This window comes from Magnolia sinica, chromosome 17 (assembly GCF_029962835.1).
Source record: "Magnolia sinica isolate HGM2019 chromosome 17, MsV1, whole genome shotgun sequence".
NCBI classification, from domain to species: Eukaryota; Viridiplantae; Streptophyta; class Magnoliopsida; order Magnoliales; family Magnoliaceae; genus Magnolia; species Magnolia sinica.
Window position 1 is genome coordinate 51,671,206 of NC_080589.1, and position 17,098 is coordinate 51,688,303.

A 17,098-nucleotide genomic window follows, 5' to 3' on the forward strand; every position below is an offset into this window, starting at 1 on the left:
TATCCACACTACATATTGCAAGTATTTATCTTCTCTCTTTTTTCTTTTTTCTTTTTTTTTTCGTTTTAAATTTCTTTACTTAGTTGTTTATCTATTGATTATATTAAGCTTCAGACACATCAATTAAATTGACATTTTTGGCCTTTAATTTTAATCTTTTTATATCCATCATTTGTTCTATTGAAAAACATAAAGCCTAGTGCAAGAAAAGTCATTAATGCATATAGCCCATCATAGCGGGGTTGGTTGGCTAAAGTAGCTTTTCCTACCCCAAAATCATATATGATATGTCGAAAAACTCATTCTGGTTCACGAGATACGACTGTTTTAAGGTTCTATTGGTTCTGATCACTTCCGCCTTTGATCGGGCCTTCTCTGGTCCATCTTGGCCATGAACGTGTCTACAACCCGCTCTACATCACTTTCCAACCTTAATCTGGCTCAAATCATGGATGGATTGGACATCACAAGCACGTCATGGTGGGCCCCATAGCAGTTTTCATTGCATTTGCTCCCTACAAATCCTGATAAATGAGGCCCATTCAGATTTGTTATCTCATTTTCCCACCTTCAGAAACCAATTTAATTTCTCAGATTGGAAGATCTTAGTTGTCAGTCTTTAGACCTTCTTTTTGGACCACTTCCTAACTATCCATTTGTATGTTAGTAACCTTCTTTTTGGACCACTTCCTAACTGTCCATTTGTATGTTAGTAATCGAAAAGTTGCAATTCTCGTACCAAGGAATTTTCTACAACCAGTCCATCCACAACTGGACAACAAATCATTGATCTGCATTATCGAATAATGGGCTCACTTCACAATTTCTCGCATGATGCATGTACTTGGTTGACCAAGAGGATGTCATTGCAACTGCAGGGGGCTGGCCTGATTCTGTTCTTTGTTATCAGACACATCTGGATAGATACTTGTGTTTACTAACTGGTTAGTCGGAAAATACTTTCATCCTTTCACTCTTTTCTATTTCTCTTCCAAGTTGGTAATTGTTGTAGTTGCAATTCTCCCATCTTTGTAATACATCGCAATCTATGTTTCCCTATCTTGTTTAATGGAAGATAACCTAAATTTATATACTGTTATTTAGTTTCTACAGCCCCACGTTCCCATCTTTGTGATATATAGCAATTATGAATTGTGGTAAGATTTAATCACATATGAGTTTTATCTCTCTCTCTCTCTCTCTCTCTCTCTCTCTCTCTCTCTCTCTCTCTCTCTCTCTCTCTCTCTCTATATATATATATATATATATAGCGGTCTCCTGCACACCGTATTGCAAGGAAGTTATATGCGAGCCTTCGTATAAGCCGTAAGATGACGAGGATGGCTGGGATTCAGTCGCATTGAGAGAGAGTCTTAAAAAAAATGACTCTTTCACACTTACGCCGAGTGACTGGATTCGCTACGGCCAAGTTGAGTAGCGAGACTTGAAGTGACGTCACCAAGTTCTATGGGCCCACCTTGATGTATTTGTTGTATCCACACTGTCCATCCATTTTTATAGATTATTTTAAGACATGAGAAAAAGAATGAGCATATTGAAAGCTAGAGTGGACCCCACCACAAAAAACAATAGGGAGAGAGACGCACACCATTGAAACCTTCCTAAGGTCCACTGTGATGTTTATTTAAGATCCAACATGTTTATAAGTTAACATAGACATTAAAGAAGGGAAACCACTAATATCAGCATGATCGAAAACTTTTGTGGCCATTAATAGTTTTTAATGGTGACCGTCATTCTCGATCTCCACTGTTTTGTGTGGTGGGGTCCGCTCAAGCTTTGGATCTAATTTATTCTTTGGCTCATGCCATAAAATGATCTCTACGAATGGATGGGCTACTGTATTTAAAAAATAAAATAAAAATGAACGGTTGGGAAAAGAAAACTTAACCATCGATTTACTCTGTACCTCATGGCCCATTTGAAAAGTTCAATTGTATGATTTTCCGGCAGTTGATTCCAACGCTATCGAAAGTTCAGATACCGCACAAGGTTTCAGGTTTCATATTTTCACATATGTCTGCATGTGAATGTGTATGTATCTACACACGTGTGAAAATTAGCAATTCTCAACGCGATAAGGTACAAATAAGCTGGGTTTTCTTTCGGGAAGCGAATTACCTGTGGCAGTAAGCGGGCAAGGAGATATAAATGTAGCCGGGGCTACGTGGGGCCCACAAAGATTTTCATGAAATCCACTACGTCTATTTGTTTTGAAAGACCACAATAAGATATGATTATAAAAATAAGGCAAATCTAAAATTCAAGTGGACCACACCAAATCTAAAATTCAAGTGGACCACACCAACGCAGCAATGGAAATGGAAAATTTCACCATCGAAACCTTTCGGGAGCTGACAATCATGTTTATATGCCATCGAAACCGTTCATAGGGTTATTACCAATAAGATAAACTCAAGGCACAAATATCATCTCGATCCAAAACTTCTGTCACACCAGGCGTCCAATCCCTACTGTTTCGCGTGATATGGCCCTCATGAGTTTTGGATATGATTTTTAGATTCCTGTCCTGCACTTGCAAAATAGACGGACGGAGTGGATTTGTAACGGACATCTCTGTGGGCACCACACAGCCCCAAGCGCAGGAATATATTGTGCCCAGGGTCACATGCAATCCGCTTCCTTTCTTTCTCGTTAACATACCCTTCTGGATGTACCCGTGAACGTGAGCGGACTATGTGAGACCCAGGATCTACCGTGGTGGGTGAGACGCGCTACTGAAGTGACGTCACATAATTATGTGGGCCTCACATGATGTATGTGTCGTATCCACATTGTCCATTTGTAGAGATCATTTCATGGCATGAGCCAAATAATGAATTACATCCAAAGCTTGAGTGGACCCCACCACAGAAAACAGTGGAGAGAGTGACACTCACCAGTAAAAACTTTTAAGGGCCACAAAAGTTTTCGATCAAGCTGATATTAGTCTTTTCCCTTCTTTAATGTTTATGTTAACTTATGAACAGGTTGGATCTTAAATAAGCATCACAGTGGACCTTAGGAAGGTTTCAACGATGGGCGTCTCTCTCGTTATTTTTTTTTGTGGTGGGGTCCACTTCAACTTTTGATCTGCTCATTCTTTTTCTCATGTCCTAAAATGATCTTTAAAATTAAACGAACCGTGTGGATACAACAAATATATCAAGGTGGGCCCATAGGACTTGGTGACGTCACTTCGCTACAACTTGGTAGTAACTAATCCGCCCTTTACACGAGTGTAAGAGAGAGTTTTTTTTTAAGACTCTAACTCAGTACGCAATCCGATTTCTTCTTGGGGTGGAAATTGGACCGCACCAAGGTATCATGCGGGATGGTTCGTAGGAGACCACTATATATATATATATATATATATATATATATATATATATATATATATATATATATATATATATATATATATATATATATATATATATATATATATATATATATAAATGGTTGGGCTTACCCAAGTTCCACACGGCAAAGCATGCTGAACATTGACACTGTGTATTTGATGGGTCCCCTTTAAATTATGGGATATCCCAAAAATCAGCCATATGTTGTGTGGGCTTCACTGTGATGCATGCTGAACATCAACACTGTGTATTTGATAGGACCCTTTAAATTATGAGATATCTCAAAAATCAGCCATATGCTATGTGGGCTCCACCGTGATGCATGCCAAACATCAATACTATGTATTTGATGGGTTCTCTTTAAATTATGAGATATACTAAAAACCAGCCATATATGAAACTCAGGTGAGCCATATTATCTAAAATCATGTAAACACATGCCTAAAACATATAAAAGCACTTGGTGGGGCCCACTTAAAATTTGGATGCATCTGAAACATAGTATGACCCCTCATCCAAGTGGGACACACATAATGGATGGGTTGGATTTATAAACCACACCTTGGTGGGCCCAACAAATGATTATGAATGTTTTAATGGGAAGGTAACCCCTCTCAACTTTTGTACGTGGTGTGGCCCACAAAAGTCATCGATTGACTTGATTTTTAAGTCCGAGGCCAGCCATGGAATGGTGCATCTGACTGATGGGGTAGATATTCGACACACATCACAATGGGGCCCGTATAGCTCGACCTCATTCGAAGTTTCCATGAGCTCCACCGCATAGAACCATTGCCGACATATCTTGGAGGATCCAACAACATAGGTTAAGGTAGCTTTTTAACTCTCATATTTGCTTTGGAAGATGTTTTTTAAAGGAAAATCAAGGTAAGGTAGTTTTTGCATCCACTAATTGCATAGCAGAGTTTCGTGCAGTAATAGAGAGGTTTTGTAACTGTAATAACTCTAGGGCCTTAGAAATCCGAATAAGGAAAGTGATTCCATAATTATTATTGAAGGGATACATGTGGGTTCAAAGCCGACCTGGCATTGGTTGATTGAAATTCAGAAAAATGGCATTGGTTGATTGAAATTCAGAAAAATAAGTCAATTCATCACATCTATCTAGAAGGAAACTTTGATGGTAGATTCACTTACATGCATCAATTCATCACATCTATTTTGTGTTGAATTTTTTTGAGAGAGGTGAGGGGAAAAAAAAAAAAAACTCTTTTTTAATTTAAGAGCTATGTTATTTATAGCTTGGTTGGTGTTGGTTGGTGTCGTTCAAACCTTCTTATTTGTAGTTTAGACATATTACACATATTTTATAGTACTGTAGCCCTACCTTCATAAGAAAAATGGCACATTTATTATCAATTTGCATTATCAAATTTAATGTTAATGGCAGGTGCCGACCTGACATTTAAGAATTCAGCTGCTACCAGCCAAACATAACATGCCACAGTGTTGGACGAGCCCCACCCAAATGTATTTCCCAAATCCTTTGTCCACCGGGTGAGTGACCTAATTTTAGGACCACGGCAATAGAAAAAGATTCATCCCTGGTTCAGGGCGTCGTCTAGGGGTCTGAGTGGATTTTATATAATCATCATGATATGCCCCTACAAGAAATCATTACTGGATATCTCTGTCCCAACTGCTTTCTTTGGGTGACACATTTGAATCAAAGAATAATATGATATTTTGAGCCTAGGCCTAAAGTGGGATAAAAAGAATAATGGTCCAAGTGGATTTCATGCACATATCACCGTTTTCCTAGTAAAAAATCAAGGGTGGCGCCCCCTTTCACCCGTTTCAATTGGTATGGCTCAAAGAAATCATGAATGGGGCTCGTTTTTATGCCTGGGCCTAAAACTGGGTCAGGGACCAGGTTATAGTGGGACCCACCTGAACCGGCCAACTCTGAAACGGATTGGCTAGTCCCCCTGCCACCAGCCACTGGCTGGTGGTGGGTGCTCTGTGGGCCCATCACGATGTATTGTTTCATCCATGCCGTCTATATATTTTTATAGATCATTTTCTGGTATTAAAGAAAGAATGAGGCATATATCAATCTCAAGCGGACTACATTACAGAAACAGTGTTGAATGGACGTTGACTATTAAAAACGTTTTGGGGGCCATAAAAGTTTTGGATCAAGCTGATATTTATTGTTTCCCTTCATCTAAGTCTGTATGATCTAATCAACAGATTGGATGTCAAATAAACAGTACATTGGTCCTTAGGAGGATTTAGTGGGGGATATCCAATCATTATTGTTTTCCTGTGGTGTGGTCCACTTAAGATTTATATCCCTATGATTTTGTATATGAAGCCCTAAAATGATCTGTAAAAATGGATGAACGGAATGGATGAAACACATACACCATTGTGGGGCCCACAGAGCACCGACCACCAGCTTTTGGGCTGGTGTCCGGGGGAGTGTCCAACCCGTCTCCGGCCAACTCCCTTGCTCGCGCCATCGACCGGATTAGGTGTTACCTGGGTCACTTCTCAGTGAGTGTTACCCTTACCATGTGGGGCCCACCTTGATGAATGTGTTTTACAACCACATTACTCATCCATTTTTCTGGCACATTTTAGGACATCAACCCAAAACTTAAACGGACACAAGCCTCTGACAGACCACACTACAGAAAAACTTTTTGTAGTTAGCAAAAGTTCTAGATCAAGCTGTTACATCTTCATGAGAGAACTTAGGAGCCATGAAAGCTCGGATGAACCTGATATTTGTATTTTTCCCTTCATCTACATACAAACATTTTTGTGGGCCCTAGTATGATTTCAACGGTGGGTGTCATTGCTTTCATTCTATTCTGTAATGCGGTCCACTTGAGCCTTGGATCTTCATCATTTTTGGGGCCATGCCCTCAAATGATTTCAAAAAATGGATGGATGGTGTGGATATAAAATAACACATGTATCCTAGTGAGGACCATAAAACTTGATGACGTTGACACACCACCAAGATCGGTAGTGGACGGTCGCCAGGCAACTACACCCATTCGGGTCTACTTTAATGGGAGACGGATTGGCATTTCTCTTTTTGTTGTCACCCACTTTAATGAGACCAATTCTGACACAATCTATTCGGCATTTCTCTTTTTGTCGTTCTTTTTCGGTGTTTTCTTCTAAGTTTCTCACACAGCTCCACCCGGCAAAAATTTACAAGCCCCAGTACCACTCCTTGGAACGTTGTTCTCACTTGAATGTGCGCATATACAATGGTTTCTTGACCCGATTACCATCAACTTTCTCCTATAAATACCCATCCATCGTAAGTTGGTAGCATACCATAAGCAACAGCAACCATGGCCATACACAAATCTCTCCCCTTTGCTTTTCTACTCATTTTGTTAGCCTTTCTTTCTTTCCAAGCAATATCATTTGCAATAACAGCACCATCATCCACACTCTCAGAAGTAGAGGCTCTCATGAAATGGAAAGCCAGCCTCTCAGCATCACAAGCTCTCCATGCATGGTCTCTTCCTTCTGCTAATTCAACCACCAACATAATCTCTCCATGCAACTGGACTGGGATCTCATGCAACATCCTTGGAAGTGTAACAAGGATAAGCCTACCCAGTCTGGGTTTGGAAGGTAAGCTCGATAACTTGAGTTTTCCGTCATTTCCAAACCTCCTTCATCTTGATCTCAGCGACAACACACTCATCGGAACCATTCCAGCCCATCTTGAACCTCTTTACAAACTCACGTCCCTGAATCTGTCTGCAAATGAAATAATTGGATCAATACCTCTGGAAATAGGTAATCTTGTGAATTTGAATGAGCTTGACTTGTCCTTTAACCATCTAGATGGTTCCATCCTTTCCACTATAGGAAATCTGACAAAGCTTTCCATCTTGTACCTGGACCGAAATCAAATCTCTGGCTCCATTCCTTCACAGATCGGGAATCTACAAGCTCTGGTTGAATTGTCGTTGTTCCAAAACAATCTGACTGGTCGGATTCCTCTTGCTTTACGTAATTTGAGCAACCTTGCATTTTTGTATCTCTACGACAACCAAGTTTCTGGCTCAATTCCACCTGAAGTAGGGAATCTGGTTAATCTCAAAGAGCTTGACATGTCCATTAACCATTTAAATGGTTCCATCCCTTCCACTTTAGGAAATCTGACAAAGCTTTCCATCTTGTACCTGGACCAAAATCGAATCTCTGGCTCCATTCCTTCACAAATCGGGAATCTACAAGCTCTGGTTGAGTTGACATTTTTCCAAAACAATCTGACTGGTCAGATCCCTCCTGCTTTAGGTTATTTGAACAACCTTACAATTTTGTCTCTCTACGACAACCAAGTTTCTGGCTCAATTCCACCTGAAGTAGGGAATCTGGTTAATCTCAAAAAGCTTGACATGTCCATTAACCTTCTAACAGGTTCTATCCCTTCCACTTTAGGAAACTTGTCCATTCTCACTCTTCTTCATCTGTTTAAAAATCAATTCTCTGGTTCTATTCCACCTGAAGTAGGGAATCTGGTTAATCTCTGGGATCTCAAGCTATCCAGTAACTTTCTAACTGGTTCTATCCCTTCCACTTTAGGAAACTTGAGAAAGTTAACTGTCCTCTACCTCTTTGAGAATCAAATTTCTGGTTCTATTCCTCTAGAACTTGGGAATTTAAAGAGTCTCAATGATTTAGCATTGTACCGTAACAATCTGACTGGCCCCATCCCTCCTGCTTTAGGTAATTTGAGCAACCTTACAAAATTGTATCTCTACGACAACCAAATTTCTGGCTCAATTCCACCTGAAGTAGGGAATCTGGTTAATCTCAAAGAGCTTGACATGTCCACTAACCTTCTAACAGGTTCTACACCTTCCACTTTAGGAAACTTGACAAAGTTAACTATCCTCTACCTCTTTGAGAATCAAATTTCTGGTTCTATTCCTCTAGAACTTGGGAATTTAAAGAGTCTCAATGAGTTAGCATTGTACGGTAACAATCTGACTGGTCCGATCCCTCCTGCTTTAGGTAATTTGAGCAACCTTGCACTTTTGAGTCTCCACGTCAACCAAGTTTCTGGTTCTATCCCTCCTACTTTTGGAAAGTTGACCAAGCTTACTTTTTTGTCCCTTATTTACTGTGAATTATCTGGTTCCTTGCCTCAAGAAATGACAAACATGACAAATCTTTCTCAACTCTACTTGGGTGACAACAACTTTTCTGGCTACTTACCTCAGTTATGTCATGGTGGATCTCTTGAAAAATTCACTGTGCCAAACAACCATTTCAGTGGTGAGATCCCAAGAAGCTTCAGAAACTGCACTAGCTTAACAAGACTTCTACTCAACGGAAATCGACTCACTGCAAATGTATCAGAAGCCTTTGGTGTATACCCACATCTCACATACATGGACGTCAGCAACAACATGCTGTTTGGTGAACTCTCACCAAACTGGGGAGACTGCCAAAACTTGACAAAGCTAAAATTCTCCGGGAACATGATCACCGGTAGAATTCCTCTAGAGATTGGGAAGTTGACGCAGCTAGAAGTGCTTGGTCTTTCTTCGAACCAACTAATAGGAGAGATTCCAAAGGAATTTGGGAGGCTGACTTTATTGTTCAACTTGACTTTAAATGATAATCAGCTTTCTGGTCAGGTACCTCAAGAGATTGGAAAACTATCCAATTTGGAGGTTCTTGACTTGTCAATGAATCACCTAAGTGGTCCAATACCACCTGAAATAGGGGATTGCTCCAAACTCCTGTATCTGAAGTTGAGCGAAAATGTTTTAAATGGAAGCATTCCTTTTCAGATCGGTAACTTAGAATACCTACAGATCTTACTAGATCTAAGTCATAACTCCTTCACTGGAGAGATATCACCACAACTCGCAAAACTGATTAGGCTGGAAAAGTTAAACCTCTCCCATAGCATGCTGACAGGCTCCATTCCGCATTCTTTTGAAGAGATGTTTAGCTTGCAATCCATTGATTTTTCATACAATGCTTTGGAAGGTCCTTTTCCTAGCAGCAAAGCCTTTCAGAAGGCTCCAGCAGAGGCATTCATAAAAAACAAAGGCTTATGTGGTGAAGTGCAAGGTTTGCAACCTTGCAACGCCTCTTCAATAAGTCATGGTGATGGAAGGAAAGGTCACAAAGTTGTGATCCTCATTGTTCTTCTCTTCTCATTATTGTTTCTTTTATTTACAATCATCGGCATAATTTCTTCCATTTATTACCAAAGACGAAGAAGAAGAATAGAGAAAGGGGTTCTTGAAATGAGCAGAGGAAATACATTTTCAACATGGAATTATGATGAGATTGCCACGTTTGAAGACATTGTGAAGGCGACAGAGGATTTTGATGACAAATATTGCATTGGAACTGGAGGGTATGGGAAAGTTTACAAAGCAAATCTACCAGCAGGCCAGGTAGTAGCTGTGAAGAAACTTCACCCACTCGAAGGCGGGAATCAATCTGATCAAAGAAATTTTAGGAATGAGATAAAAGCATTAACGGAAATCCGCCATTGCAACATTGTGAAACTTTATGGCTTCTGTTCACATGCTCGATTTTCATTTCTAGTCTACGAGTACATGGAAAGGGGAAGCTTGACAAACATCTTAAGCAATGATGAAAGAGCAACACAGTTGGACTGGACTTTGAGGGTGAAGGTTATCAAAGGTGTGGCACATGCTTTATCTTACATGCACCATAATTGTACCCTACCGATTGTCCATCGAGACCTATCAAGCAACAATGTTCTGTTGAATTTAGAACTTGAGGCTAGTGCCTCTGACTTTGGAACTGCACGATTGCTGATACCTGATTCCTCAAATTGGACTACACTCGCAGGCACTTGCGGATACATCGCTCCAGGTTAGTTGCTAGTATGACCTCCACGCTTTAAAAGTTTTATTAGTAATTGTGGTCTTTATTTTTCTTCTGCTTTTTTATCTTTTGTTGGCACTTATATATTATAAAGTTTCTGAATATATTAGCATACTGTCGAAGAAAGTGGCAATATAAGGCAACTGGAATATGAGAAATATGGTATATGAAATTGCTCTCTTTTCTCTAATCCGACGATTGTAACAGGCCTTGCAAAGAAACATACTGGGGATATTATTCCAATCCTTCAATTTATTTAGTTAAAAGTTAGACGTTTTGACGTACGCCTGCATATCCTTTCAGCTATTGTCAAAGAGCTTGCTTTTAAACTCTTTTCAAAAACCCACATACTATTTCAAAATAAGGTCCTAAAGCCATCTAGTATGACTTCAACTAAGGGATGGCTTAATCAACCAGTCATTATCTCATAAAAAATATAAAAAATAAAAAATCATTTATCCCTGTTTTCAAACAAACTCAATGATTATAACCTATGTATTTCATACTAATATTGAACTATGCCTGGATACTTGTCTCAAATCCAAAGCACAGGTAAGTTGCAAGGTACGAAAAAGTCCGCTATTTTTGCCATCTTATTTTAGGCCATGGGCCCAAAATCAAGCAGTTCTAATGCGCAATTAGGTCCCATCACAGGAAAAGGTAGGTTGGTAGTTTATTACCATTGAAAATATTAATGGTTCATTTTTTTAAGCCATCCAAACTGTTGAAACGATATTTCCAACTGTTCACAAAGTTATTCTCACTGGGCTGAATGTAACCACTGAATTTTTATACCTGATCTAAAATTTCTTTAGCCCCATGACATATGTTCAATATATACCTTTATTTGTTATGCTGCCCACATCACGTCAACCATCCATCATGCAAACACGTTCATAACTAAGGTGTTGTGTTCTACGTTGCGACAATTCAAGTCCAATAAAATGTTACACCCAGGCAAGGCGTCAGTGGTTATCATGATCTGTTAAATCTTTGTGGGGCCCACTTTTATGATGTTTGTCGCAAATCCAAACCGTCCACCATTTCACCATCTTATTTTAGGCATAAGTAAAAAATATAGTAGATTGAATACACGAGTGAGTCCCACAACAGAAAAAATTGGTCACTAGCTTACCACAGTTGAAACTATGATAGTCAGTTATTATTATTATATTATTATTATTATTGTTGTTATTATTTTTTATAATACTTTTAGTCCATCCAAATTGTTAAAATGGCATTTCCAACTGTTCATAAGGTCATTCACAATGGGTTGAATGTAACCACTTGATTTTGTCCATAATCTAATATTTCTATGGCCCGTGACAATTTGAAAGGTGTACGTTTAATATGCACATTTACATGCCATGTGGCCCACTTGAGCTTTTGAGTTGGATCATTTTATAGCCCAAGCTGTAAAATCATATGAGGGAATGGTGGACGGCTTGGATTTTTCTCAAACAACATGTTGGGCTCCATGATCACCATGCCCAGAATTTCACCACCTATGGGTACTCGAATCCTTGACCGGGAATGGAAACTCCTGAGAGTCTACCAACCGAGCAAGAGCAAGGGCCCTGAGGTGGAGTTAGATATGTGACAAGACATCGGTTGTAATCAAATCTTGGCAGGACCCACTTTCATGATGCTTGTGATAAATTCAACCTCCTGCCTGATTTTGGACATTTAATTTTAGGGTGTGGGCTCAAAATTGAGGTTCATCCAATGCCCAGGAGGGTCTCACAACAGCAATGGACAGTGGCCGTGACCCACTTGAGCACTTGATCTCCTTCATCTTTAGGCGGATAAGTAAAAATAACATGGCCAAACTTCTAAACGGAATAAATTTCTCTTAACTATCATAGTGGCCCTATGATTATAGAAACCACTTGTAGTGAGACTCAATAGAAGAGTCGTGAGTTGTGACACTAGGCGACAATGGATTATAGAAACCACTTTCCATTGAATTTCGGTGGAGCACACTTTCGTGATGCTTGTTGCAAATCCAAACCGTCCACCACTTTCCCATCTTATATTAGGGTGTAAGCCCAAAATCCAAGTGGATCAAATGTACAGGTGAGTCCCATGATAAGAAAAAGTATTTGGTAGCTTACCATCATTGAAACTATCAATGGTCCATTTCATATTTTTAGGCCATTCAAACCGTTGAAATGGCATTTCCTAATATTAGAAGGTTATTCCTAGTTGGTTGACCCTAACTATTGGATTTTGCCCCTGCAGATCCAAAATTTTTGTTGCCCCGTGACTGTTTGAAGAACCTTCAATTGAATATGCACTTTTACCTAACCTGTGGTCCACCGGAGCTTCGTATCTGGATAATTTTTTAGCCTTGCCTTCAATTCATGAGGGAAATGGTGGATAGCTAGGATATATATCAAAGAACATAGTGGACCTTATAATCACAACAATCATCTCCCAATGAATCTAACGTGGAGTGAGAGATCTGATAGGCCATTAATTATTATCAAATCTTGGTGAGGCCCACTTTTATGATGTCTGTGACAGATCCAACTCATTCACTAGTTTGGCCATCTAATATTAAGGTACAGGCTCAAAAATCGAGTCTGATCGAACCCACATGTGGGTCTCACAACATTTCAAACTTGTGAACGGGGTGGATTCTCTCAAAGATCACAGTGAGCCTCATGATCATGAAAACCATCTACAGCAAGGCTCACGAGGAGTCAGTGTGATAGTGACACGGGGCATCAGTTGATAAACAGTTTTCCCCAAAAAACAACAAACATTTTAAAAGGAGTATCTAATATGTAATTGTATCAAACGATCAATGGTAAAATGACTATGGTGCAAAAGATAGGCGTTTTTTGGAAGGGTTTCACAGCTTTACAATTCATGCCATCCATGTGATGTCTTACAGACTAAATGCCCACACAACAAAAGAAGTTCTAAGAGTGGAAAATCCTAGCCATTGAATTTACCGGCTTTCTTTGTTGAATATGCACAATTGGTTCGCTTCCTTTTTTCCCTTGATCGTCTATCTGCTAGCCACCAAAAAGGTTAGTATTTGTAATTAGGAGAATTATTAATGCATGAGCCATCTAAAATTGGGGCTTATCAGTAGTTTCGATCTTAGAACTATGGGTCCCACCATTACAAACTTAAAACCTTACCAGAATATCATAGAAACTCTTTGGTGGAACATGTTTGTTGGTTATTTCCTTTACTTCCCATATCTTTCTAGAGAGAGAGAGAGAGAGAGATTTGGTTTGTCGGCTCAGAATATTGATACAAGTAATTATGCTAAATCCATTTTAATTTTGTGAAACAATGCCATTATCACCCAATCCTTGCCGATGAAATGTGTAGCTTCGATGATGCCTATACGCGCACCATTACACTCTAGTTCATACATGCCAACTTCTCATGCATTTGGGACATTTGAGGCATACATAAAGGTCAGCTCAACCATGCAGATGACCCGACACTATGATTATACTAGTCTGCTTATCGGGCATGCCACCACCACATGAAAACAATAGATAGTTCAGAGAGAAAAAAAAAAAAAAACAAAAAACAAAAAACAAAAAACCAAACAGTACGCACTTAATGTATATATGTGGCATGCCTGGTGAGTTGACCATCCCGACTTTCCTAGCAAGATCATCCGAAAGCCTGGCCCATCTTATTCACCTCCCAAATGTATCAAACACATCTTTGTTGAGATGCCTTAGGGTTAGCAAGCACAAAAGCCTACAAGATATGAAACCTAACTTAAGAAACTCAGGATATATGATTAGGAGTTTATCCATTGACAATTAACAAAGAGAAAAGAGCATGACTGATTATATTCCTTCTTGCAGAGCTTGCATATACAATGAGGGTGACTGAAAAATGCGACGTATATAGCTTTGGTGTTGTGGCACTTGAAGTGATGATGGGAAGTCATCCTGGGGAGCTCATCTCCTCTTTGTCATCGTCAAGTAGTAGACAAGATACACTGCTAAAAGATATGTTGGACCAACGTCTCTCAGATCCGATGGCTGATGTCGCACATGAAGTCTTATTTGTGGTATCCATGGCTCTTGCATGCATTCGACCAGATCCAGACTCTCGGCCAACCATGCGATACGTGGCTCAGGAGCTATCTATTGGAGGGCCTTCTTTCTCTCTACAGCCATTCCATGCAGTTACATTACGTCAACTGATGGATCTGAAGGTATAGTTGGGTGGATGAAAATCACCAACTTTGTGGGCATGTGGTGGCATGAACATTATTACTGTGTTTATTGTATGAAAATCATCGAGCATAAAGGTGTTTTTCTTCTTATGATATGTACATAATTCAGTGTGTAGAATCGATGTTTATAAAAAAAAAATTTAGCATTTTAGTGTTGGTGATCGAAATCTATATGTAATAAAGTATTTGAAAGAATAAAGATGTTTTCTTGTGTGATGATTATCTTCTAACGAAAGGGTTTCAAGCCAAATAAAAAAATCTACCTTCTAGGAATTAAAATCATTTTCCTTACATATACTAATGTATTATGAAAAGTAAAAGAATGAGTTCATTTATCTAAGAGAGATGGTCTAAATTTCTTTTTTTAGAAGGCAGGCAAGAAAAGACTCTTTTATTAAGGGCAAAGCCCTTAAAGCAAAGGAAACAAAAAAAGCCCACATATTGGGCTTGAAACAAGCACTCACACCCTAGGCCAGAAAAAAGAAGAAAGAAAAAGAAAAGGAAAAGAGCCTAAGCCCTAGGCTAGGGATGGAGAACCCACACCCCGGGCCTTGGAAGAAATTAAAGAAAGGAAAATCAAATGAAAAGTTAACTTGCTAGCAAGAAAAAATCGAAAAGTAGCACCAAAGGGAGTCCTAGACAATCTTAAAATAAGTGCTTTCTAGCATTTTCTAATAATCCAAGAGGAGAGATATAAGAGTACACTAGCTAATAGACTTGTTGATGCAGAAATCCGGCTATCTCTTCTAGACCGCCGTATACCTGAAAACCACACCACAATGGGGGCCGTGGCTACTGCAGGGGACCCTCCGATGCCAAAGTTAGAACAGGCACACTGGGTCTAATAGAGCTGAGGATTTTTTGTACGTACCTTTCACCATAGATAAGGCCCTTATTTATAGCATTTTGGTGCCAATTACGTAGATGGTAACTTCCCTACTTGGTAGGTGTGTGTTATAGAATGAATCTCCTCCCGAACATGTCATCTTTATCCTCCCAAGATCTTTGGCGAGGATCCCGAGGAAACCTTACCTCAACGACAATATCTCCAAGTGGTCAGCCTCTAATGGGCTAGGGGTTGATGATCGAGTCCGACCTCACAGGCAAGGTGCATGAAGTCCATGGTCGGTCTTCGATGACCGAGGCTGACATCGAGGTCGAGCTGATCGGGGTCCTGCCGTTCGAGTATAGAATCGTTGATTGCGGTCGTGATCTTCGGTCGAGGTCAAGTTGGTATTCAAATGTTGTCCACCAGTTACAATGGCGAGACAACTGAGGTTGAGGTCCCTTCCAGTGGTCGGGACTCGAGTTGTTCGTGGAGGTCGTGTTCAGAAGCATGGACCGAGCTCATCTCCATGCTTCGTGTTCTCTCTCATGGAAGGAGTGGGCTGACTTTCTCTTTCGCGCTTTGTGTTCTTCTTCATACAGGTCGTCTAGGCGGCAAGGACCGAGCTCTCTGCTTCTTCTATACTTTGTATTCTCGCTCATACAGGTTGTCTTACTTGGTTCATTTTCACCCATAACAAGACTCATTGTACATGAAGAAGAGTTTGAAGTAGAAATCTCACACCTCCTTATTATAAACTTCAATAAGAACATTAAAATATAGATAATATTTAATTATGGATGCCAACAAAAAGGGTTTCTAGACTTCTATCTCCTAGCCTATGCATGTCAACCTCTAAGATAACTCCCTAAATGGCTCTTGAGGAGAGAGGATAGAACATGAGCCCAATTCTTATATCATTTATTTTGACACAAGATATCATCCACCAAGGGTCGGGATATCTTTGATCATTTTATGGTTTGACTCAAAAAATGAGGTAGATCTAAATTTCAGGTGGACCACACCACAAGAAAACAAAAGTAATTGAATGTCCACCATTAAAAACCTTTTAGGGCCCACTATAATGATTACTTAAAATCCAACTAGTTTCTTAGGTCATAGAGACCCAGATAAAGGGAAAAAAACAAAACTTTTGTGGCTCCTACGAAGTTTTTAATGATAGGCATTCAATTAATATTGTTTCTTATGATGTGGTCCACTTGAAATTTGGATCTATCTCATATTTGGGTTGGTACCATAAATTAATCTAGAAAAATTGGATGGTCGGTTTGGATGAAACACATACATCATGGTAGGGTCCACAAAGCTAATGGCACCATCTGTAGCTAAACCTCATCCGTCCCTTACAAACCAGAAGGAATAGTGGAGGAAGCCGATTGTCTACTGAGGCTGTCAGTAGCCAGTAGTTATTGGATGGTGCTCTCTTGGCCTCATCATGATTTGGGGTGTCAATGGGCCGGGCTAGGGCTGGGGCAAATTGTCCAAGTCTGGCCTGCATTTTTTAGCTTCAGCCCAAACCTGGGCTGGGCCCATAATATGACAAAACAATCTAGTCCGAGCCTAAACCCAATTTGTTATTACAGGGCTCGGCCCAAATCCGGCCTAAGCCTGAGCCCGAAGTGACAAAAACTCTTTAACAATCGAAAAGAGATGATGAAATTTTTGTGATATTTACATACTTAACAACCAGTAGATGAAACACTATTTACTACATTCATCAAATCTTCTTCTTATTCTTCTTCATCTCCCCTCTTGAAATTAATCCAAACC

General features: G+C 39.7%; 1 protein-coding gene across 2 annotated transcripts in view; it reads left to right on the forward strand.

Annotated features, from left to right (window-relative positions):
- The first annotated feature begins 6,712 nt into the window (after window positions 1-6,712).
- The window catches only part of LOC131231974 (probable leucine-rich repeat receptor-like protein kinase At1g35710), a 71,312-nt gene continuing 60,926 nt past the window's right edge, over window positions 6,713-17,098 (forward strand). Inside the window, exons 1-2 of one of the 2 annotated variants that reach the window (XM_058228399.1) lie at window positions 6,713-10,250; window positions 14,105-14,697. In XM_058228399.1, the coding sequence (XP_058084382.1) occupies window positions 6,719-10,250; window positions 14,105-14,466 (3,894 nt within the window). In that variant the 5' untranslated portion in view covers window positions 6,713-6,718 and the 3' untranslated portion in view covers window positions 14,467-14,697. Of the gene's footprint in view, window positions 10,251-14,104; window positions 14,698-17,098 lie in introns of those variants that run through there. The other variant, XM_058228400.1, reaches the window with a different exon arrangement.